Here is a 25,218-nt window from a genome sequence, read left to right as displayed (position 1 = left end):
TCAGCTCTGTTTGGCAGCTGGCTGTCTCCATCTCAGCATATAGAACTATAGCTAGAGCTGGGAGCCGCAGGAGAGATGAATCCAGCCCCCACAGCCTGAGCCTTCACAGCCAGCCTGCCTCTCTGGGCTCTGATCACTGCATTGAAAGAGATGAAACTGGTGGGATGTGGAAGTACAGTGCAGAAGGAAGGTAGGTAACGGTAAAACTTTACTCTAGAACAGGCCTGGGCAAAGGCTGGCCCGGGGGCCGTATGCGGCCCGCGACCTGATTCAATACGGCCCGCGGAATCATGCTCAAATCACATCAAGAATTTGCTAGAATTTGATATTCAAATTAAAAGCCCAATGAATACTCGCCTTTGTGTAATGATTTAACTCCCACCGCTTGTGAGACATTTATTTTGAAGGCAGACGGTGACTGACAGGCTTACACAGGCTGACACACACGTCACAGTTACAAATAGTAGCTAGCTAGATATTGGGCTACATTTTTTCAAAGATTTCAAAGAAAAGGAAAGTAGACAATGAATGTAGGGTGTTCCAGCAAGAGTGGACATCGAAATATTTCTTTATTGAAGTATCAGGGAAAGCTGTGTGCTTAGTGTGCAAAGAGAGCATCACTGTCTTGAAAGACTACAACTTGTCCTGACACTTCCAGACGAAGCATGCAGAGAAATATAGGAATATGTCTTCTGAGCAGAGGGCAAGTGCATCGGAAGAGTTGCTTTCTCAGTTGCAAAAGCAGCAAGGACTTTTCACAAAACGGCATTCAGCAAGACTGAATTGCGAGAGCTAGCTATGTACTGTCCCACAAAATTGCTAAACATAGCAAGCCATTCGATGAGTGCGAATTCATTAAAGAATGTTTAATTGATTCTCCAGCGATACTTTGCCCCGACAAGAAAGTGTTTTCGAACAGTGACACGGCGTGTTGAGGACATCGCAGACAATATGGTACAACAGTTGAAAGACAAGGTAAAAGATTTCACCTATTTCTCCTTGGCCCTGGATGAGAGCAGTGATGCACATGACACGGCGCAGTTGTTGATATTCTTACAAGGCATAACCCCAGACTTTTAAATTACAGAGGAGCTTGCTTCAGTGCAGTCAATGAAGAGCACAACCACATGGAAATATTTATTGGGGGAGGTTAATAAGTGTGTGGCAAAGCTGGGACTGAGTTTTGAAAAGTTATCCAGTGTGACCACTGATGGGTGCCCAAACTTGACAGGAAAAAAACGTTGGCCTTTAGAAAAGGATACAAGATCAAGTAGCTGAGCTGAACCCAGATCACAAAATGATTTTGCTGCATTGCATTATTCATCAGGAGGTGATCTGTAAATGTGTTCTGAAAATGAGCCATGTTGTGGATACAGTCCCTAAAGTGGTAAACTTAATAAGAGCAAAATCTTTAAACCACAGGCAGTTTGTCTCATTGTTGGAAGAGACAGAGTCGGGTCATGCAGATCTCCCCTACCACACAAATGTGAGATGGCTGAGTTTGGGGAAGGTGCTTAAAAGGGTGTGGGACCTGAAGTCAGAAATTGTTGAGTTTTTGCAAAAGAACTTGTAATATGATGCTTGGAATTCAGGCCAGAGAGTTCAATCTTGGTTTCATCTGACCAGAGAATCTTGTTTCTCATGGTCTGAGAGTCCTTTAGGTGCCTTATGGCAAACTCCAAGCGGGCTGTCATGTACCTTTACTGAGGAGTGTCTTCCATCTGGCCACTACCATAAAGGCCTGATTGGCGGAGTGCTGCAGAGATGGTTGTCCTCTGTGGAGATGGGAGAACCTTCCAGAAGGAAGTCAGGAGCTTTGTCAAAGTGACCATCGGATCTTGGTCACCTCCCTGACCAAGGCCCTTCTCACACGATTGCTCAGTTTGGCCTGGAGGCCTGGTTCCAAACGTCTTTTATTAAGAATGATGGAAGCCACTGTGTTCTTGGGGACCTTCAATGCTGCAGACATTTATTGGAACCCTTCCCCAGATCTGTGCCTCGACACAATCCTTTCTCGGAGCTCTACGGACCTTCCTTCGACCTCATGGCTTGGTTTTTTCTCTGACATGCACTGTCAACAGTGGGACCTTATTTAGACAAGTGTGTGCCTTTCCAAATCATGTCAAAGGATGATCAATAGAAACAGGATGCGCCTGAGCTCAATTTCAAGTCTCATAGCAAAGAGTCTAAATACTTATGTAAATAAGGTATTTCTGTATTTCAATACATTTGCAAAGATTTCAGAAAACCTGTTTTTGCTTTGTAATTATGGGATATAATGTGTAGATTGATGAGGATTTTTTATATCCATTTTAGAACAAGGCTGTAACGTAACAAAATGTGGAAAAAGTCAACGGGTCTGAATACTTTCTGAATGCACTGTAGGTAGCTGTAGATCTCCCCAAAGACTGAAACACTGAAACATTAGACTCTGTTCATGTGGTTCCAGTCTCTCACAGGGACGAGATAGGCCCCCCAGTTCAGCTTCACTCCATCTCCAACTCATAAAATGTATAAAATCTACAACGCATCAGAGTTAGGTCTTGGAAATACTGTATCCCCCATGCTGGCCATACCAATTTCCTAAGTGCTTCTTCAAGACGTTCTCCTCTAAAAACCCATCTTGTCTCCTTATGGTTGCTGCTGTGCACCCTGCGACTGCACCTCCTAGCTTTTAAGAGGTTTTAACAGGAGAAAACCAGCGTATTTCCTCAAAGAGAATACCAATTAATCCAGACGAGTTTAATTTAACAACTATATAATCCACTGAGCTCCCGGTGCTTTGAGCTTCAAATCCATTAACGTCAGTGAGGCTTGCTGGCAATGTGACCTTTTAAAGAAAGTGTTCACATCAAAGCCCAGAGGCCAAAGCTAAGCGGTATCCCACTTCCGGAATGCCGGACCATAAAAAAGTGCATTTAGAAGGGATTAAAAAGGCCAATTCCACACAGCAGATTTGGAGGAGGTAGAGTAGGAGAAAAGAGGAGGAAGAAGGGCTGAATTAGCGAATGGTGTGTTTGTGGGCCCTGGCAATATGGGGTTCCTAGAGGCAGCCTAATGACTGCGGTCCGGTGTCTGGCACAGGGGCCAAGTTCTTCCCTGACTCCTTTTAAGTTGCCTCCAAGCCACAGCGTTATGAGGAACATATGCCCAGCTATCATGCAGGGGCTTTTCATCACACTCATTTCCATGACACATCTCCGTGGACTTTTGATGTGCTTTTGTGAAGCATTTATCACTATCATGCTCTTTACAGGGAAGGGGGATGCTTTGATTGTTTGCTGGTCTCTCAGTGTTTATTTATTTGTATTTATTTTATTTAACCTTTATTTAACTAGGCAAGTCAGATAAGAACAAATTCTTATTTACAATGACGGCCTACCCCGTCCAAACCCTCCCCTAACCCGGACGACGCTGGGCCAATTGTGCGCCGCCCTATGGGACTCCAGATCACGGCAGGTTGTGATACAGCCCGGGATCGAACCAGGGTCTGTAGAGATGCCTCTAGCACTGTGATGCAGTGCCTTAGACCGCTGCACCACTCGGGAGCCCATGTATACTGTACATAAGAGCAAACTGGTTAATGCTGTCTCAATGGTGGTTATCTTGATCCATCCACAACAGATACAAATACATTTGATGAGTCAAAGGAGAAAGAAATTAAATAAACTGTGTCAAACTATTTTGCCCTTGTTTAGGCAACGACCCCTTAAGCAAATCAGTTGTTGCCATTGTCAGTTGTTGCTCGATTTCTGAGGTCATAGCCAAGGCGAGGATGCGCAAAACAATTCCAAACACGGCAGCAAGCAATACTTTCAGTCATATCCAATTCCGTTATAAAACCTAATCTTTGTGCATAAATCCAACCTGAACTATGCCATGAGGATATGGTCAAATTTTGGCAAAGTAAGAGACATTTGACTGCACTGTATCAGACCAGACGGAAGATTTAAGCATTATTTCGTTGTCCAATACCATTTGGGAGTGTAATGAACTCTTTACTCACACCGAACAGAAGGTCCATTGAATATTTAATGTGCAATATGTTACAATTGATGCCCGGAGAGCATTAGATATTCGGCAGTCTACCCGATCTGATTAGCATGGCCGTCTCCAAGAGGACTACTTACTAACCTAATTTCAGGCTGTTTCAAGATGAGAGCTGACTTTACAAACAAATGGATCTCTTCCGGGGAAATGAACAAGTATCACGTTCATATTTGTAATTTCGCAGACACTCTAATCCAGAGCGATTTACAAGAGACATTTGAGGTAAGTGCCTTGCTCAAGTGCACAGATATACAGTTGAAGTCGGAAGATTACATACACCTTAGTCAAATACATTTAAACTCTGTTTTTGACAATTCCTGACATTTAATCCTAGTAAAAATGCCCTGTCTTAGTACAGTTTGGATCACCACTTTATTTTAAGAATGTGAAATGTCAGAATAATATTAGAGAGAATGATTTATTTCAGCTTTTATTTCTTTCATCACATTCCCAGTGGATCAGAAGTTTACATACACTCAATATTATTTGGTAGCATTGCCTTTAAATTGTTTAACTTGGGTCAAATGTTTCGGGTAGCCTTCCACATGCATCCCACAATAAGTTGGGTGAATTTTGGCCCATTCCTACTGACAGCGCTGGTGTAACTGAGTCAGGTTTGTAGGCCTCCTTGCTTGCACACACATTTTCAGTTCTGCCCACAAATGTTCTATAGGATTGAGGTCAGGGCTTTGTGATGGCCACTCCAATACCTTGACATTGTTGTCCTTAAGTCATTTTGCCACAACTTTGGAAGGATGCTTGGGGTCATTGTCCATTTGGAAGACCCATTTGCGACCAAGCTTTAACTTCCTGACTGATGTCTTGAGATGTTGCTTCAATTTATCCACGTAATTTTCCATCCTCATGATGCCATCTATTTTGTGAAGTGCACCAGTCCCTCCTGCAGCAAAGCACCCCCACAACATGATGCTGCCACCCCCGTGCTTCACGGCTGGGATGGTGTTCTTCGGCTTGCAAGCTTCCCCCTTTTTCCTCCAAACATAACGATGGTCATTATGGCCAAACAGTTCTATTTTTGTTTCATCAGACCAGAGGACATTTCTCCAAAAAGTACGATCTTTGTCCCCATGTGCAGTTGCAAACCGTAGTCGGGCGTTTTTATGGCGGTTTTGGAGCAGTGGCTTCTTCCTTGCTGAGCGGCCTTTCAGGTTATGTCGATATAGGACTCGTTTTACTGTGGATATAGATACTTTTGTACCCGTTTCCTCCAGCATCTTCACAAGTTCCTTTGCTGTTGTTCTGGGATTGATTTGCACTTTTTGCACCAAAGTACGTTCATCTCTAGGAGACAGAACGCGTCTCCTTCCTGAGCGGTATGACGGCTGCATGGTCCCATGATGTTTATACTTGCGTACTATTGTTTGTACAGATGAATGTGGTACCTTCAGGCGTTTGGAAACGGATGAACCAAGACTTGTGGAGGTCTACAATTTTTTTGGCTGATTTCTTTTGATTTTCCCATGATGTCAAGCAAAGAGGCACTGAGTTTGAAGGTAGGCCTTGAAATACATCCACAGGTACACCTCCAATTAACTCAAATGATGTCAATTAGCCTATCAGAAGCTTCTAAAGCCATGACATAATTTTCGGGAATTTTCCAAGCTGTTTAAAGGCACACTCAACTTAGTGTATATAAACTTCTGACCCACTGGAATTGTGATACAGTGAATTATAAGTGAAGTAATCTGTCTGTAAACAATTGTTGGAAAAAATTACTTGTGTCATGCACAAAGTAGATGTCCTTACCGACTTACCAAAACTATAGTTTGTTAACCTCTTACATCTAGACGTTCCGCTAGCGGAACACCTGCTCCAATATCCAATGATAGGTGTGGCGCGAATTACAAATTCCTCAAAAATCCAAAAACTTCCATTTTTCAAACATATGACTATTTTACACCATTTTAAAGACAAGACTCTCCTTTATCTAACCACACTGTCCGATTTCAAAAAGGCTTTACAGCGAAAGCAAAACATTAGATTATGTCAGCAGAGTACCCAGCCAGAAATAATCAGACACCCATTTTTCAAGCTAGCATATAATGTCACAAAAAACAAAACCACAGCTAAATGCAGCACTAACCTTTGATGATCTTCATCAGATGACACTTCTAGGACATTATGTTATACAATACATGCATGTTTTGTTCAATCAAGTTAATATTTATATCAAAAACCAGCTTTTTACATTAGCATGTGACTTTCAGAACTAGCATTCCCACTGAAAACTTCCGGTGAATTTACTAAATTACTCACGATAAACGTTGACAAAAAACATAACAATTATTTTAAGAATTATAGATACAGAACTCCTTTATGCAATCGAGGTGTCCGATTTTAAAATAGCTTTTCGGTGAAAGCACATTTTGCAATATTCTGAGTAGATAGCTCGCCATCACAGGCTAGCTATTTTGACACCCACCAAGTTTAGCCTTCACCAAACTCCGATTTACTATAATAAAAATTGGATTACCTTTGCTGTTCTTCGTCAGAATGCACTCCCGGGACTTCTACTTCAATAACAAATGTTGGTTTGGTTCCAAATAATCCATAGTTATATCCAAATAGCGGCGTTTTGTTGTGCGTTCAAGACACTATCCGAAGGGTGACGAAGGGTTACGCGCCCGACGCATTTCGTGACAAAAGATTTCAAAATATTCCATTACCGTACTTCGAAGCATGTCAAACGCTGTTTAAAATCAATTTTTATGCGATTTTCCTCGTAAAAAAAGCGATAATATTCCGACCGGGAGTCGTTGTTTTCGTTCAAAGACGAAAAAATAAAAACATCGTGTCGCCTCGTGCACGCGCCTCCAGTCTCATTGTTCTCTGATCGACCACTATCCAAATGCGCTACTGTTTTTCAGCCTGGGCCTGCAAAGGCATCATTCAGCGTTTTGCCGCCTTCTGAGAGCCTATGGGAGCCGTAGGAAGTGTCACGTTACAGCAGAGATCCTCAGTTTTCAATAAAGAGAGTGTAGAAGGCCAAGAAATGGTCAGAGAGGGCACTTCCTGTCAGGAATCTTCTCAGGTTTTGGCCTGCCAAATGAGTTCTGTTATACTCACAGACACCATTCAAACAGTTTTAGAAACTTTGGAGTGTTTTCTATCTAAAGCTAATAATTATATGCATATTCTAGTTTCTGGGAAGGAGTAATAATCAGATTAAATCGGGTACGTTTTTTTATCCGGCCGTGAAAATACTGCCCCCTAGCCATAGCAGGTTAACAAGAAATGTGTGGAGTGGTTGAAAAATGAGTTTTAATGATGCCAACCTAAGTGTATGTAAACTTCCGACTTCAACTGTATTTTTCACCTATAGTCAACTCGGGGATACAAACCAGTGACCTTTCCGTCACTGACCTAACGCCCTTAGTCACTAGGCTCCTTGCCAGTGACACAGTTTGTTATGCCACTTGAACATTTATTTACAAAGTCATAAAAGAAGGTTTAAAACCAAAGCCTTTTTGTTGCCACTCCTCACTCATTCCAATGAATGGCTTAGCCTAACTGACTATAAAACATTTGGCTAGGTAAAGCTAAATCATAAAAGGGCCAACAGAGCCAATTCTTGGTTAACTAATTGAGTCATTTGGATTTGGAATTCCTATGATAGGCAAATGAGGATGTAAATAGGCCTAAATGACCATCTAGCTGCTCCATCTCTAAAGACAGCAGATTGACCGAATGACCACTAATGACTGCCTAAAGCAAGGCTGAGGCAGCTCATCTGTCCTTCCCTGAATAATGGAGAAGAGTGGCTGACTTTTATTGTCCCAGCATGGGAAATGGAGAGAGACCTGCTTTTCTTTGATGGACAGCATCCAACTTTGTAAAGAGCTGGGAAAGGGTGAAGTAGTAGCCTTTTCCCGCCATTCACACCCTACTGCTGATCTACCGCAAGCGGTCCTGTGTGTTTTCGCCTCTGGTGGTGCCTGACTGGCTGACGCAGTGAAGGGCTCCATTGAAAACAACGCCTAGGCTTACTACATCGCTGTTCAAGATAGTAAACGTAACACGGATAGCATCATAGTAACATGAGGGGGAAACTACCGTACTGCTCTGTGATTCATTGCCATGCAGTTTAAGATCCCAAGTCAACGAAAGTGTGTTCAGATCAAGGGCCTGCAGTTACATTCCTCATACAGACCTGAACTGTGGTTTAGACTGTCATCTGGGGCGCTCACAGTGGAGGACAGACACTGCATCCCAAATGGCACCCTATTCCCTATACACTGCACTTTGGGCCCTGGTCAAAAGTAGTCCACTATATAGGTAATAGTGTTCCATTTGAGACGCAGTCTAAAGAGAAGGGGTGGGAGAGGGGTAGCCTGGTGCTGAAGGTAGGTAGCCAGTGTCTAGGCAAGCCAGACTCTGATCACTTTTGTTAACAGTGTGTCGACTGTTATATTAACAGAGGCAAGTCGCAGCCTGATCTAAAGATGAGCAAATTGACTCAAGATACTTAACTGCTGTACTGCTATACAGTACTTATTATGTTACTTATAACCGTCCCTTCCTATAGTAGTTGAGTCTAGACCAGACAACATAGCCTCGTGTTAGTCCTACATCATCTCTGTCTGTTTATGAAAAGATAGATCGTGGTCTATGTTCGCTAGAGGTGAGTCAGAAATGTATTAGCACTGCTGAGTGACTCACAGTCAAACTCATTCCCAGTCATAATGGAAAATCTAACAGGTTACATGGGAGAGCCAGAACAACACCTGCATCCTCATGGGGATGTCACACTGACAATAATAGTAGTGTCAAAGAGTATACCAGTTCAGAGTTCTCCAGGGTCATTCTGACTGCAATAATAAGGCCTTCCTGTGGGATAGGAGGTAGGCCTATCTATTCTAAAACAGTTAAATACCCTACCCTGTTCTCTAGTTCCACATCAGTTTAACAACATTTTCCATGTTGAAACAGAGACTGTGGTATGGGTTATTTATAGCCAATAAACACTTTTTATAAATACTGAAAACTTGGAGCCATGGTGCTTGTGTGTGTGTGTGTGTGTGTGTGTGTGTGTGTGTGTGTGTGTGTGTGTGTGTGTGTGTGTGTGTGTGTGTGGTGTGTGTGTGTGTGTGTGTGTGTGTGTGTGTGTGTGTGTGTGTGTGTATACCCTGAGAGCACCAAGAAAATGACTCACTAAAGAAAAATGGTCAACGACAGTGACAGTGACACCAGTATATGACCATATATGTTCAAACTGCTTGCTTGCTACAAATGTTGGCTCAGATGATGACATTTTTGTAAACAGTGATGAAAGGCATGAGCCATATTTGTGTGCTTTCTTCTCAACTCTGTGTGCATATTTCTATCTCAGAACTTCAGGTTACAAATTTAACTCATTAGTACGTATCTGTATTTGTATGTATTATGAAACCCATTAGCAGCTACTCTTCCTGCACAGTAAAAAAGGGTGTGTAAAAATTACACTGTTGACTTATTTTAACCCAGGATGAGTATTTTCAACACTATGAGGAGTCAATGAGCACTAGTGTCAGGATTAAATCGGAGTGTAAAATTATACAGTCATTGCAGTGTAAATTCAACTCAATTCAGAGCAATTTTAACATAATTTTGAGTCAAATTAACTCTGAAAATGTGACACTACCTGTAGAGTAACTTTAACACAATGTAGACTGAGACCAAATGTTATCTGAAACAGTGTTTAATTCAACTCTATAGGAGTTAAATTAACACTTTTATTTTTACTGTGTGGGATCCAGCAGAATTAAGGTAAGGCAGGTATACAATTTTAAAAACATTACAATACATTCACAACAGATTTCACAACACATTAAGTGCGTGCCCTCAGGCCCCTACTCTAGAACCATATATCTACAACACAAATGTACGTGTGTGTGTATAGTGCGTATGTTATTGTGTGTGTACGCATGTGTATGTGCCTATGCTTGCATTGCTTCTGTCACGATTCCTACCGACGATGGCGCCCCCTCCTGCTCGGGTGGCACTCGGCGGTCGTCGTCACCGGCCTATTAGCTACCACCGATTCCCTTTTTGTTTTTCCCTTTTTTTATGTTGTCTCACCTGCCCTGAGTTAGTCAATTAAGAGGGCTATTTAGTTCAGCTGGCCCGCTCTCTATTGTGCGGGATTGTCCTTCTGTGTGTCGACTGAGGTTTGTTCGACTGTGCTTGTCGATTGTGTTTTTCCCTGTTGTTGGGAAACCTTTTATTTTGTACACGTGGTTTATTAAAATTACCACACAGTGTTCGCTGCTTCCTGCGCTTCTTTCCTCCACACCACAGACAAGCCGTTACAGAATCCCGCACCACAAAGAGCATGGAATCAGCGGGAGCAGCGGGCACTCCACTACCCTCGATGGAGGAACGTGTCCTACAAAATACATCGGTCCTGCATCGCATCGGATCCGCCATGGACCAGATGATGGAGAGGATGGACCGATGGGAGAGGAGTGGTATCCTCTCTCCACCTACACCCCCCCCCCGATACAACCATCTCCTCCTCCTACGACGTCTGGCTCTGGCGCGCTTCGCCTGGCACTCCCGAGGGAGTATGATGGGACGGCGGCTGGGTGCAAGGGGTTTCTTCTCCAGTTAGAGTTGTACCTGGCCACCGTCAGACCTGCCCCTACAGGAGAGGAGAGCGTGAGTGCCCTCGTTTCCTGCCTGACGGGCCGAGCTCCTATGGAGGTAGGGGGGGCCGTGCCAAGGGGCACCGGAGGAGGTGGCTCCTCCTGCACCAGCTGTGGTCGGAGAGGACACACGGCCGACCGGTGCTGGAGGAGCCAGTCTGGGAGTCGAGAAGGCAGGCAGAACACTTCTCGGTCACCTCAGGTGAGTCAGCACCAGACTCGCCCAGAACCCCCTGTTGGTCATGTATTTTTGCCTGTTTCATTTTCAAAATTTTTTCCCTCTTCCCAGCATAGGGCGCTAGTCGATTCAGGCGCAGCTGGGAACTTTATGGACCGTGGACTTGCCATTAAGCTGGGCATTCCACGGGTGCCGATAGATCCCCCCCTTCCCCGTGCACTCCTTAGATAGCCGACCACTAGGGTCAGGGCTAGTCAGGGAGTCTACGGTGCCGCTGGACATGGTAACGCTGGGGAATCATAAGAAAAGCATTAACTTTTTTCTTATTGATTCACCTGCGTTTCCGGTGGTGCTGGGGGTCCCCTGGCTGGCTGGTCACAATCCCCTCATTTCATGGAAACAGGGGGTTCTCCAGGGGTGGTCGGAGGAGTGTTCAGGGAGGTGTCTAGGAGTTTCCATAGGTGCCACGTCGGTGGAGAGTCCAGACCAGGTGTCCACCGTGCGCATTCCCCCTGAATACGCCGATTTGGCGATCGCTTTTTGTAAAAAGAGAGCGACTAAATTACCACCTCATCGACAAGGGGATTGTGCGATAGATCTCCAGGTTAACGCTGCGCTTCCCAGGAGTCACGTGTACCCCTTGTCACAAGAGGAGACGGCGGCTATGGAGACATACGTCACGGAATCCTTGGGACAGGGGTACATTCGGCCCTCCATTTCACCCGCTTCCTCGAGTTTCTTTTTTGTGAAGAAAAAGGAGGGAGGTCTGCGTCCGTGCATTGATTATAGAGGTCTAAAAGCGATCACGGTGGGGTTTAGTTACCCACTACCTCTTATCGCTACGGCGGTGGAATCATTTCACGGAGCACAGTTCTTCACAAAATTGGATCTCAGGAGCGCGTATAACCTGGTGCGTATCAAGAAGGGAGATGGGTGGAAAACCGCCTTTAGTACCACATCAGGCCATTATGAGTACCTCGTCATGCCGTATGGGTTGAAAAATGCTCCAGCCGTCTTTCAATCCTTTGTTGACGAGATTCTCAGGGACCTGCACGGGCAGGGCGTGATTGTCTATATCGATGACATTCTGATAAATTCCGCCACCCGCTCCGCGCATGTGTCCCTGGTGCGCAAGGTGCTTGGTAGACTGCTGGAGCATGACCTATACGTTAAGGCTGAGAAGTGTGAGTTTTTCAAACGAGCCGTCTCCTTTCTGGGTTATCGCATTTCCACCACGGGGGTGGTGATGGCGTGTGACCGCGTTAAGGCCATGCGTAATTGGCCGACTCCAACCACGGTGAAGGAAGTGCAGCGGTTCTTGGGCTTTGCCAACTACTACCGGAGGTTTATCCGGGGGTTTGGCCAGGTAGCGGCTCCCATTACCTCACTGCTGAAGGGGGGGCCGGCGCGTTTGAGATGGTCGACGGAGGCGGACGGAGCCTTCAAGAAGTTGAAGACACTGTTCACCGACGCGCCCGTGTTGGCGCACCCGGACCCGTCTTTAGCGTTCGTAGTAGAGGTGGACGCATCCGAGACTGGGGTGGGTGCCGTGCTATCACAGCGCTCGGGTGCGCCACCGAAACTCCGCCCCTGCGCTTTCTTCTCAGGGAAGCTCAGTTCGGCGGAGCGTAACTACGATGTGGGGGACAGGGAGTTGCTAGCGGTAGTCAAAGCCTTGAGGGTGTGGCGACACTGGCTTGAGGGGGCTAAGCACCCCTTTCTCATCTGGACCGACCACCGAAACCTGGAGTACATCCGGGCAGCGAGGAGACTGAATCCACGTCAGGCAAGGTGGGCCATGTTCTTCGCCCTGTTTAGGTTCACCATCTCATATAGACCGGGTTCCCTTAATACTAAAGCCGACGCGCTGTCCCGTCTGTATGACACGGATGACCGACCCATCGATCCAACTCCCATCATTCCAGCATCTAGGCTGGTGGCACCAGTGGTGTGGGAGGTGGACGCGGACATCGAGCGGGCACTGGTGTTGGAACCTGCGCCTGCGCAGGTGCCCGTGGGGCGCATGTATGTGCCGCTCGATGTTCGCGATCGGTTGATTCGGTGGGCGCACACGCTACCTGCGGCGGGTCATCCTGGTGTAGAGAGGACAGTGCGGAGTCTAAGGGGGAAGTATTGGTGGCCCACCTTGGCTAAGGACGTGAGGTCATATGTCTCTTCCTGTTCGGTGTGTGCCCAGAGTAAGGCTCCTAGGCATTTACCGAGAGGGAAGTTACAGCCCCTCCCCGTTCCGCAACGGCCATGGTCGCACCTGTCTATCGACTTCCTGACAGATCTTCCCCCCTCTCAGGGGAACACTGCGATTCTGGTGGTTGTGGATCGGTTTTCTAAGTCCTGCCGTCTCCTCCCCTTGCCCGGTCTCCCTACGGCCCTGCAGACTGCGGAGGCCCTATTTACCCACGTCTTCCGGCACTACGGGGTGCCGGAGGATATTGTCTCTGATCGGGGTTCCCAGTTCACATCCAGGGTCTGGAAGGCGTTTATGGAGCAGCTGGGGGTCTCGGTCAGTTTAACCTCCGGTTATCACCCCGAGAGCAATGGGCAGGCGGAGAGGGTGAACCAGGAGGTGGGCAGGTTCCTGAGGTCGTATTGCCGGGACCGGCCAGGGGAGTGGGCGAGGTATATTCCCTGGGCAGAGTTAGCCCAGAACTCACTTCGCCACTCCTCTACTAACATGTCACCCTTCCAGTGTGTGTTAGGGTACCAGCCGGTCCTGGCCCCATGGCACCAGAGCCAGACCGAGGCTCACTGAAGGAGGCCAGTGCTAGGCAGAAAAGGAGTGCTGACCGCCACCGCAGTGAGGCGCCGGTGTTCGCATCGGGTGACAGGGTCTGGCTCTCGACCCGGAACCTGTCCCTCCGCGTGCCCTGCCGGAAGCTGGGGCCGCAGTGTGTGGGGGCCTTCAAAGTCCTGAGGAGGATAAACGAGGTGTGTTATCGGTTGCAACTCCCTTCCTATTACCGTATTAACCCCTCGTTTCATGTGTCTCTCCTCAGGCCGGTGGTGGCTGGTCCCCTACAAGAAGATGAGGTACCGGAGGTCCCTCCACCCCCCCTGGACATCGGGGGGTCCCCGGCGTACAGCGTAAGGGCCATTCTGGACTCGAGATGCCGGGCGGGGGGCCTGCAGTACCTCGTGGACTGGGAGGGGTACGGTCCGGAGGAGAGGTGCTGGGTGCCGGCGGAGGACGTCTTGGACCCATCCATGTTGAAGGAGTTCCACCGCCTCCGTCCGGATCGCCCTGCGCCTCGTCCTCCGGGTCGGCCTCGAGGCCGGTGTCGGCGCGCTGCAGGAGCCGCACGTCAGGAGGGGGGTACTGTCACGATTCCTACCGACGATGGCGCCCCCTCCTGCTCGGGTGGCGCTCGGCGGTCGTCGTCACCGGCCTATTAGCTACCACCGATTCCCTTTTTGTTTTTCCCTTTTTTTATGTTGTCTCACCTGCCCTGAGTTAGTCAATTAAGAGGGCTATTTAGTTCAGCTGGCCCGCTCTCTATTGTGCGGGATTGTCCTTCTGTGTGTCGACTGAGGTTTGTTCGACTGTGCTTGTCGATTGTGTTTTTCCCTGTTGTTGGGAAACCTTTTATTTTGTACACGTGGTTTATTAAAATTACCACACAGTGTTCGCTGCTTCCTGCGCTTCTTTCCTCCACACCACAGACAAGCCGTTACAGCTTCACAGTCCCCACTGTTCCATAAAGAGTATTTTTATCTGTTTTTTAAAATCTAATTGTACAGTAAGCCTATTATGATAAACCCTTTGTATATCGCCAGCGAACTTCCAATCACATCCTTTGTCATTCTGTATAAAAAGTAGGACTAAACAATTAATAGATGCCCATTAAAACATCTAAATAATGGAGACAAGTTGCGGCAGGTCTGTGTGTGAAGGCAGCCTGAGGGTAACATGTTGTTTCACAATGGTCAAAGTGACCTTGCAGCAGTCAACCATACTCCACATACCTGGCTCCTTCTTGCTCCCCTTCCCTCCGTCTCTGTTCTTCTTCAGCACTGCCTTGAACATGATCCGATTCTTGGAATCCTCTCACTCTCCCCCTGCAAAAACACAACCATTTCGAGAGCAGGACAGGCAGAGAGTGAGTGAGTGAGTGAGTCAACAGAAACTTTACAAGCTGACGATAACGCAACCCGCATTTCATACCCTCCTCTCCTGACACTCCGCTGGGAGTTTTCCCACAGCGTTCCCAAGCCGGCAGGTCATCTCTAGAGGGCCGGCCGGGGAAAGAATGCTCTAATATTTAAACAGAACGGACAAGGTCTGCTCTCTTGCTATGCAGGAAAACAATCTGCCAGATTCTCCACATTCCACATCTAATTGATGCTACGTGGCTGAACTTGGGCCTTCACGCTCACTTTTCACAATATTTCTAAAGCTTGGATATTCGCTGACTCTTTAGAATCTTGAGTCAAGAGGCACATATGCTGGTAACTTGAAGTAGACCTAATTTAGCTAGGTACAAAGGCCTTGGTGAGTTGCATTTTTGTTATGCTATACAAACATCTATTACTGAGTAACTAACAGGAATGTTAGCCTACTGTTCTGGTTGGCCATTTTCTGGTTGACCATTTTCTCACCTGATACACAATGCAATGCAGCCCAAATTAGAGCCCAAACTATTAGCAACCATGATTATTGTCAACACCTCATAAATTGCTTTCCTTCACTCTTCACTTCCTAATAGCTGAATACATGCTGCTGAATTTGGCACTCTACTTATAGAACCAGCACATTATTCACCATGGAGACAGGGAACGGAGGCCCTGCCAATTAAGGGTGTCTTTTCGCACACAGGACACAGGCTACAAGGACCCAGAATGTGGGCCCTTAGTTGTAAGCTCCACTAAGACCTCCACTGGCTCCTGGAGCTGTGGAGGAAAAAACGATTGTTTTTCATTAGCATGGAGAGGTCTACCGAGACGCTTTGATCCAAGCCCTCAGATGAGGTGGTGTGCACTGGCCCTCTTTTGACTGACTGATGGGGGTGGATGAGTATCTAGTTTTTATTAGGATCCCCATTAGCTGTTACTGAAGCTACAGCTAGGCCTACTCTTCCTAGGGTCCTTCACAACAGACATAATAAATAATCCTTTTCATTCAATATTTTTTTTCCCAGGGCACAATGGGACTGCATTGTCCATCTGAAATCATATTGGGTAGGCATACACTGGGATTTGCTTAAATCTGTCTAGACGAACAAAATGGACAAGGCCAGATCACCAATACCAGAGACAAAGGATTGGTGAGGCCAAGGGGAGCGCGCACTCACCTTCAAACACTCATTCATGACCCTTGATTACTAATAAAGGTCCATCACTTACAGGCTAGACCCCACCCAGAGTAATGCACAGGGAGGTCTGTGCTAACCACATCCTGTTTGGAGACAATCGTACCACCCCCATCCAACTCACACCCAGCACCATAAACAACTTGAGAAGCACATGGGCTCTTGAAATGAAAGTGACAGCTGTAATCTACTGTGTCCCAAACTGCACCCTATACCATGTGGGCCCTGGTCAATAGAATTGCACTGAATAGGGTGACAATTGGGACGCAACCCTAGTCTTCACCTCCCAGTCTGGCAAAACAGCTTATGACATGTTACAAGACAGGCCATTAGAAAACATCTCCTGCTGTGATTACATTAGGGCCATTTCATTCACCTGCCCAGAGCTAAACCTGTTCACGGTGGATCTGAAAAGAATGTAGCTGGCCTAAATAGATCTGTACAGTATTAAAAAACACTTTCTCTAAAGCTCTATTCCAGTAAGGACTCTAGAGCCCTAGTTCTAGAACTCTATTCCAGTTCAGTAATGTGTTTAGGCCTATACACTGAGTATACAAAACATTAAGAACACCTGCTCTTTCCATGACATAGACTGACCAGGGGAAAGCTACACTCTTAGAAAAAAGAGTTCCAAAAGGTTTCTTCAGCTGTCCCCAGAGGAGAACCCTTTTTGGTTCCAGGTAGAACCCTTTTGGGTTCGAGGTAGAATCCTTTTGGGTTCTATGTAGAACCCTCTGTAGAAAGGGGGTTCTTATTTACAATGACGGCCTCCAATGGCCAAACCCAGATGACGCTGGGACTCCCAATCACGGCCGGTTGTGATACAGCCTGGATTTGAACCAGGGTGTCTGTTAGAGGTCGGCCGATTATGATTTTTCGACGCCGATACCGATGCCGCTTATTGGGGGGACAAAAAAAAGCCGATACCGATTAATCGGACGATTTTTTGATATATATTTGTAATAATGACAATTACAACAATACTGAATGGACACTTTTATTTTTACTTAATATAATACATCAATAAAAATCTATTTAGTCTCAAATAAATAATGAAACATGTTCAATTTGGTTTAAATAATGCAAAACCAAAATGTTGGAGAAGTAAAAGTGCAATATGTGCCATGTAAAAAAGCTAACGTTTAAGTTCCTTGCTCAGAACATGAGAACATATGAAAGCTGGTGGTTCCTTTGAACATGAGTCTTCAATATTCCCAGTTAAGAAGTTTTAGGTTGTAGTTATTATAGGAATTATAGGACTATTTCTCTCTATACCATTTGTATTTCATATACCTTTGACTATTGGATGTTCTTATAGGGACTATAGTATTGCCAGCCTAATCTCGGGAGTTGATAGGCTTGAAGTCATAAACAGCTCAGTGCTTCAAGCATTATGAAGAGCTGCTGGCAAACGCAGGAAAGTGCTGTTTGAATGAATGCTTAAGAGCCTGCTGCTGCCTACCACCGCTCAGTCAGACTGCTCTATCAAATATCAAATCATAGACATAATTATAATATAATAAAACACACAGAAATACGAGCCTTAGGTCATTAATATGGTAAAATCCGGAAACCATCATTTAGAAAACAAAACGTTTATTCTTTCAGTGAAATACGGAACCGTTCCGTATTTTATCGAACGGGTGGCATCCCTAAGTCTAAATATTGCTGTTACATTGCACAACTTTCAATGTTATGTCATAATTATGTAAAATTCTGGCAAATTAATTATGGTCTTTGTTTGGAAGAAATGGTCTTCACACAGTTCGGAACGAGCCAGGCGGCCCAAACTGCTGTAATACCCTGACTCTGCTTGCACAGAACGCAAGCGTAGTGACACGATCTACCTAGTTAATATTGCCTGCTAACATTAATTTTTTTTAACTAAATATGCAGGTTAAAAACAATATACTTGAGTATTGATTTTAAGAAAGGCATTGATGTTTATGGTTAGGTACATTGGTGCAACGACAGTGATTTTTTTCGCGAATGCGTTTTGTTAAATCATCACCCGTTTGGCGAAGTAGGCTGTGATTCGATGATAAATTAACAGGCACCGCATTGATTATTTGCAATGCAGGACAAGCTAGATAAACTAGTAATATCATCAACCATGTGTAGTTAACTAGTGATTATGTTAAGATTGATTGTTTTTATAAGATAAGTTTAATGTTAGCTAGCAACTTACCTTGGCTCCTTGCTGCACTCACGTAACAGGTGGTCAGCCTGCCATGCAGTCTCCTCGTGGAGTGCAATGTAATCGGCCCTAATCGGCGTCCAAAAATGCTGATTACAGATTGTTATGAAAACTTGAAATCGGCCCTAATTAGTCAGCCATGCCGATTAATCAGTCAACCTCTACTGTCTGTAGTGACACCTCAAGCACCTAGACCACTGCGCCACTCGGGAGCCCCCGAGATGAAGAGGAGGAGACAGGTAAAAGAAGGATTTTTAAACCTTGAGACAATTGAGACATGGACTGTGTATGTTTATTATTCAGAGGGAGAATGGACAAGACAAAATATTGAAGTGCCTTTGAATGGAGTATGGTACTAGGTACCAGGTGCACCGGTTTGTGTCAAGAACTGTAACGCTGCTGGGTTTTTCACGATCAAACGTTTCTGTGTGTATCAAAAATGGTCCACCACCCAAAGGACATCCAGCCAACTTGACACAACTGTGGGAAGCATTGGAGTCAACATGAGCCAGCATCCCTGTGGAACGCTTTCGACACCTTCCAGAGTCCATGCCCTGACAAATTGAAGCTGTTCTGAGGGCAAAAGGGGGGGTGCAACTCAATATTAGGAATACTCAGTGTATGTAAACAAAGACAAAGCCTGCATCTACTAAAGATGTTTCGTCATCAAACATCAGAAATCGAATCTTGAAACCTAAATAGTGACACATATGAGAGCCTCAGTGAACTGTCAACACATTGAGGACGTTGACATGTACACTAATAATTCAATATTGAACTGATTATGGCAGAAGGCCAAGTAACAAAAAGTAACATGGTCACTGTGGTAGAACATCCCATCGTAGCTTGATTTCAGATGTGTCCATGAAAATAGGCTTATTAGGGAAATCGTTCTTCTTGCAAAGAATGTAAACGTTTTAACTGAACTATCATATTAACCTGACTATCCACAATAATCGCATTTGTGCATGTAACCGTGTAAGTGCCGACAACTGTGCTTTGACGACTTAATCCATAATTCACAAAGACAGATAGATAGTCAGAGAGAGAGAGAGAGAGAGAGAGAGAGAGAGAGAGAGAGAGAGAGAGAGAGAGAGAGAGAGAGAGAGAGAGAGAGAGAGAGAGAGAGAGAGAGAGAGAGAGAGAGAGAGAGAGAGAGAGAGAGAGAGAGAGAGAGAGAGAATGGGAAACATTCCACTCAGTCCTATGGTACGTCCTCTGCAATTTTCAGCAATTGTTAACTTGTGGCATTTCTATCCCCCTTTTGCAAGACAGGAAGACCACTAATAATGGTGCTACAAAAGAGTGGATTAGTGCTTCAGTCAGGAGATTCGTCACAAAGGACTACAGTCATCCTGATGCATTGGGGCACTTTGCAGAGTCACACTTTTTCAGACAGATCTGTTTCCATGTCTGTCTGTGTGCTGACTGTCCACAGACAACGCTTTCTCTAGCTAGGTCATTATTCCTGGTGCGTTACCCATGTTTAGGGCAGCAGGTAGCCTTGTGGTTCGAGCTTTGGGCCAGTCCCCGAAAGGTCGCTTATTCAAATCCCCGATCATGGTGAAAAATCTGTCGATGTGCCCTTGAGCAAGGCACTTAACCCTAATTGCTTCAGGGTTGATAATAGCACACCCTGTCCTTGAGTCTCCACACTAAATATATCAAATAAAACCATCCACCAAATTAGATTACTAAATCAATGTGATCAGATTTCAACTATCTGTTCTGATCAAATCAAATGTTTTTGTCACATGCACCCCGAATACAATAGGCGTAGACCTTACTGTGAAACGCTTACTTACAAGCTCTTAACCAACAATGCAGTTCAAGAAATAGAGTTAAGAAAATATTTACTAAATAAACTAAAGTACATTTTTTAATAAAAAGTAATACAATAAAATAACAATAACTAGGCTACAGTGGGGGAAAAAAGTATTTAGTCAGCCACCAATTGTGCAAGTTCTCCCACTTAAAAAGATGAGAGAGGCCTGTAATTTTCATCATAGGTACACTTCAACTATGACAGACAAAATGAGAAAAAAAATCCAGAAAATCACATTGTAGGATTTTTAATGAATTTATTTGCAAATTATGGTGGAAAATAAGTATTTGGTCAATAACAAAAGTCTATCTCAATACTTTGTTATATACCCTTTGTTGGCAATGACACAGGTCAAACGTTTTCTGTAAGTCTTCACAAGGTTTTCACACACTGTTGCTGGTATTTTGGCCCATTCCGCCATGCAGATCTCCTCTAGAGCAGTGATGTTTTGGGGCTGTCGCTGGGCAACACAGACTTTCAACTCCCTCCAAAGATTTTCTATGGGTTTGAGATCTGGAGACTGGCTTGGCCACTCCAGGACCTTGAAATGCTTCTTATGAAGCCACTCCTTCGTTGCCCGGGCGGTGTGTTTGGGATCATTGTCATGCTGAAAGACCCAGCCACGTTTCATCTTCAATGCCCTTGCTGATGGAAAGAGGTTTTCACTCAAAATCTCACGATATATGGCCCCATTCATTCTTTCTTTTACACGGAGCAGTCGTCCTGGTCCCTTTGCAGAAAAACAGCCCCAAAGCATGATGTTTCCACCCCCATGCTTCACAGTAGGTATGGTGTTCTTTGGATGCAACTCAGCATTCTTTGTCCTCCAAACACGACGAGTTGAGTTTTTACCAAAAAGTTATATTTTGGTTTCATCTGACCATATGACATTCTCCCAATCCTCTTCTGGATCATCCAAATGCTCTCTAGCAAACTTCAGATGGGCCTGGACATGTACTGGCTTAAGCAGGGGGACACGTCTGGTACTGCAGGATTTGAGTCCCTGGCGGCATAGTGTGTTATTGATGGTAGGCTTTGTTACTTTGGTCCCAGCTCTCTGCAGGTCATTCACTAGGTCCCCCCGTGTGTTTCTGGGATTTTTGCTCACCGTTCTTGTGATCATTTTGACCCCAAGGGTCAAAGATCTTGCGTGGAGCCCCAGATCAAGGGAGATTATCATTGGTCTTGTATGTCTTCCATTTCCTAATAATTGCTCCCACAGTTGATTTCTTCAAACCAAGCTGCTTACCTATTGCAGATTCAGTCTTCCCAGCCTGGTGCAGGTCTACAATTTTGTTTCTGGTGTCCTTTGACAGCTCTTTGGTCTTGGCCATAGTGGAGTTTGGAGTGTGACTGTTTGAGGTTGTGGACAGGTGTCTTTTATACTGATAACAAGTTCAAATAGGTGCCATTAATACAGGTAATGAGTGGAGGACAGAGGAGCGTCTCAAAGAAGAAGTTACAGGTCTGTGAGAGCCAGAAATCTTGCTTGTTTGTAGGTGACCAAATACTTATTTTCCATCATAATTTGCAAATAAATTCAATAAAAATCCTACAATGTGATTTTCTGGATTTTTTTTCTCATTTTGTCTGTCATAGTTGACGTGTACCTATGATGAAAATTACAGGCCTCTCTCATCTTTTTAAGTGGGAGAACTTGCACAATTGGTGGCTGACTAAATACTTTTTTCCCCCACTGTATATACAAGGGGTTATGGTACCGAGTCAGTGTGCGGGGGTACAGGTTAGTAGAGGTAATTTGTACATGTAGGTAGGGGTAAAGCGACTATGCATAGATAACAAACAGCAGTAGCAGCAGTGTAAAAACAAAGTTGAGGGGGGGGTGTGTCAATGTAAATATTCTGGGTGGCCATTTGATTAATTGTTCAGCAGTCTTATGGTTTGGGGGTAGAAGCTGTTAAGGAGCCTTATGGACCTAGGCCTGGTGCTCCGGTACCGCTTGCCATGCGGTAGCAGAGAGAACAATCTATGAATTGGGTGACCGGAGTCTTTGACCATTTTTTGGGCCTTCTTCTGACACCGCCTAGTATATACAGTTGAAGTCGGAAGTTTACACACATTTACATACATTTGCCAAATACATTTAAACTCAGTTTTTCACAATTCTTGACATTTAATGCAAAAATTCCCTGTCTTAGGTCAGTTAGGATCACCACTTTATTTTAAGAATGTGAAATGTCAGAATAATAGGAGAGAGAATGATTTATTTCAGCTTTTATTTATTTCTTTCATCACAACCCAGTGGGTCAGAAGTTTACATACACTCAATTAGTATTTGGTAGCATTGCCTTTAAATTGTTTAACTTGTGTCAAACGTTTCAGGTAGCCTTCCATAAGCATCCCACAATAAGTTGGGTGAATTTTGACCCATTCCTCCTGACAGAGCTGGTGTAACTGAGTCAGGTTTGTAGGCCTCCTTGCTCGCACACACTTTTTCAGTTCTGCCCACAAATGTTCTATAGGATTGAGGTCAGGGCTTTGTGAGGGCCACTCCAATACCTTGACTTTGTTGTCCTTAAGCCATTTTGCCACAACTTTGGAAGTATGCTTGGGGTCATTGTCCATTTGGAAGACCCATTTGCGACCAAGCTTTAACTTCCTGACTGATGTCTTAAGATGTTGCTTCAATATATCCACATAATTTTCCATCCTCATGATGCCATCTATTTTGTGAAGTGCACCAGTCCCTCCTGCAGCAAAGCACCCCCACAACATGATGCTGCCAACCCCGTGCTTCACGGTTGGGATGGTGTTCTTTGGCTTGCAAGCATCCCCCTTTTTCCTCCAAACATAACGATGGTCATTATGGCAAACAGTTCTATTTTTGTTTCATCAGACCAGAGGACAACTGCACATTGTCCCCATGTGCAGTTGCAAACCGTAGTCAGGCTTTTTTATGGCGGTTTTGGAGCAGTGGCTTCTTCCTTGCTGAGCGGCCTTTCAGGTTATGTCGATATAGGACTCGTTTTACTGTGGATATAGATATTTCTTCACAAGGTCCTTCGCTGTTGTTCTGGGAGTGATTTGCACTTTTTGCACCAAAGTACGTTCATCTCTAGGAGACGGAACGCATCTCCTTCCTCAGCGGCATTTATTTTATTTATTTATTTTACCGTTATTTTACCAGGTAAGTTGACTGAGAACACATTGTCATTTACAGCAACGACCTGGGGAATAGTTTCAGGGGATAGGAGGGGGATGAATGAGCCAATTGTAAGCTGGGGATGATTAGGTGGCCGTGATGGTATGAGGGCCAGATTGGGAATTAAGCCAGGACACCGGGGTTAACACCCCTACTCTTACGATAAGTGCAATGGGATCTTTAATGACCTCAGCGAGTCAGGACACCCGTTTAACGTCCCATCCGAAAGATGACGGCTGCATGGTCCCAAGGTGTTTATACTTGCGTATTATTGTTTGTACAGATGAATGTGGTACCTTCAGGCGTTTGGAAATTGCTCCCAAGGATGTACCAAACTTGTGGAGGTCCACCATTTTTTTCTGAGGTCTTGGCTGATTTCTTTTGATTTTCCCATGGTGTCACGCAAACAGGCACTGAGTTTGAAGGTAGGCCTTGAAATACATCCACAGGTACACCTCTAATTGACTCAAATGATGTCAGTTAGCCTATCAGAAGCTTCTAAAGCAATGACATCATTTTCTGGAATTGTCCAAGCTGTTTAAAGGCACAGTCAACTTAGTGTATGTAAACTTCTGACCCACTGGAATTGTGATACAGTGAATTATAAGTGAAGTAATCCGTCTGTAAACAATTGTTGGAAAAATTACTTGTGTCATGCACAAAGTAGATGTCCTAACCAACATGCCAAAACTATAGTTTGTTAACAAGATATTTGTGGGGTGGTTGAAAAACTAGTTTTAATGACTCCGATTTCAACTGTAGGTCCTGGATGGCAGGAAGCTTGGCCCCAGTGATGTACTGGGCCGTATGCACTACCATCTGTAGCGCCTTACGGTTGGATGCCGAGCAGTTGCTATACCAGGCGGTAATGCAACGGGTCAGGATGTTCTCGATAGTGCAGCTGTAGAACTGTGAACAGGAAGGGCATGTTTAAGATGCCTAATACTTCCAACCTCTAATAGCCTAAGCCGATCACACAGTCCACCACCTTCCACACACAAAGCATCAAATGGAGTAAGGGACAGGGTTCCAATTACAGTGCATTCATAAAGTATTCAGACCCCTTAACCTCCCTGGGCAAGGTGGGACGCAAGCTAGTCAACAGCCAGTGGAATCACGTGGCGCGAAATACAAATACCTCATAAATGTTATAACTTCAATTTCTCAAACATATGACTATTTTACACCATTTTATAGATACACTGAGTTTGAGTAGGAGGCAGTTTAATATGGGCACATATTCTTTCCGAAATTGTCAATACTGCCCCCTAGCCCCAACAGGTTAACTTTTTCCCCCCAAAATTACGTTACAGCCTTATTCTGAAATGGATTCAATATTTTTTTTCCCTCATCAATCTACACAGAATACCCAATAATGACAAAGTGAAAACAGTAATTTTTTGTTTTAGCTAATTAATTAAAAATAAATAACAGAAATACCTTATTTACATAAGTATTCAGACCCTTTACTCAGTACTTTGTTGAAGCACCTTTGGCAGCGATTACAGCCTCGAGTTTTCTTAGGTATGACGCTACAAGCTTAGCACACCTGTATTTGGGGAGTTTCTCCCATTCTTCTCTGCAGATCCTCTCAAGCTCTGTCAGGCAAGCTCTCGAGGCTGTAATCGCTGCCAAAGGTGCTTCAACAAATTACTGAGTAAAGGGTCTGAATACTTATGTAAATGTGATATTTACATTTCTTTTTTTTTCCAAAAAACTGTTTTTGCTTTTTCATTATGGGGTATAGTGTGTAGATTGATGAGGAAAAATATGTAATCAATTTAGATTAAGGCTGTAACGTAACAAAATGTGGAAAAGGGGAAGGGGTCTGAATACT

At 44.8% G+C, this 25,218-nt stretch overlaps 1 protein-coding gene across 6 annotated transcripts in view; it reads right to left on the bottom strand.

Moving 5' to 3' along the window:
- LOC106581811 (protein TANC1) overlaps positions 1–25,218 on the bottom strand; it is a 193,293-nt gene that overhangs the window by 140,421 nt on the left and 27,654 nt on the right. For all 6 annotated transcript variants that reach the window (XM_014164164.3, XM_014164167.3, XM_014164166.3 and 3 more), the window contains exon 2: positions 14,854–14,946. In XM_014164164.3, coding sequence (XP_014019639.3) covers positions 14,854–14,914 — 61 coding nt within the window. In that variant the 5' untranslated portion in view covers positions 14,915–14,946. The remainder of the gene's footprint in view (positions 1–14,853; positions 14,947–25,218) is intronic.

The sequence above is a fragment of the Salmo salar genome, chromosome 21 (genome assembly GCF_965601325.2).
Source record: "Salmo salar chromosome 21, fSalSal1, whole genome shotgun sequence".
Lineage (NCBI taxonomy): Eukaryota > Metazoa > Chordata > Actinopteri > Salmoniformes > Salmonidae > Salmo > Salmo salar.
The sequence above is the reverse complement of the archived record's forward strand: the minus strand, read 5'-3'. Positions and strand labels throughout refer to the sequence as shown.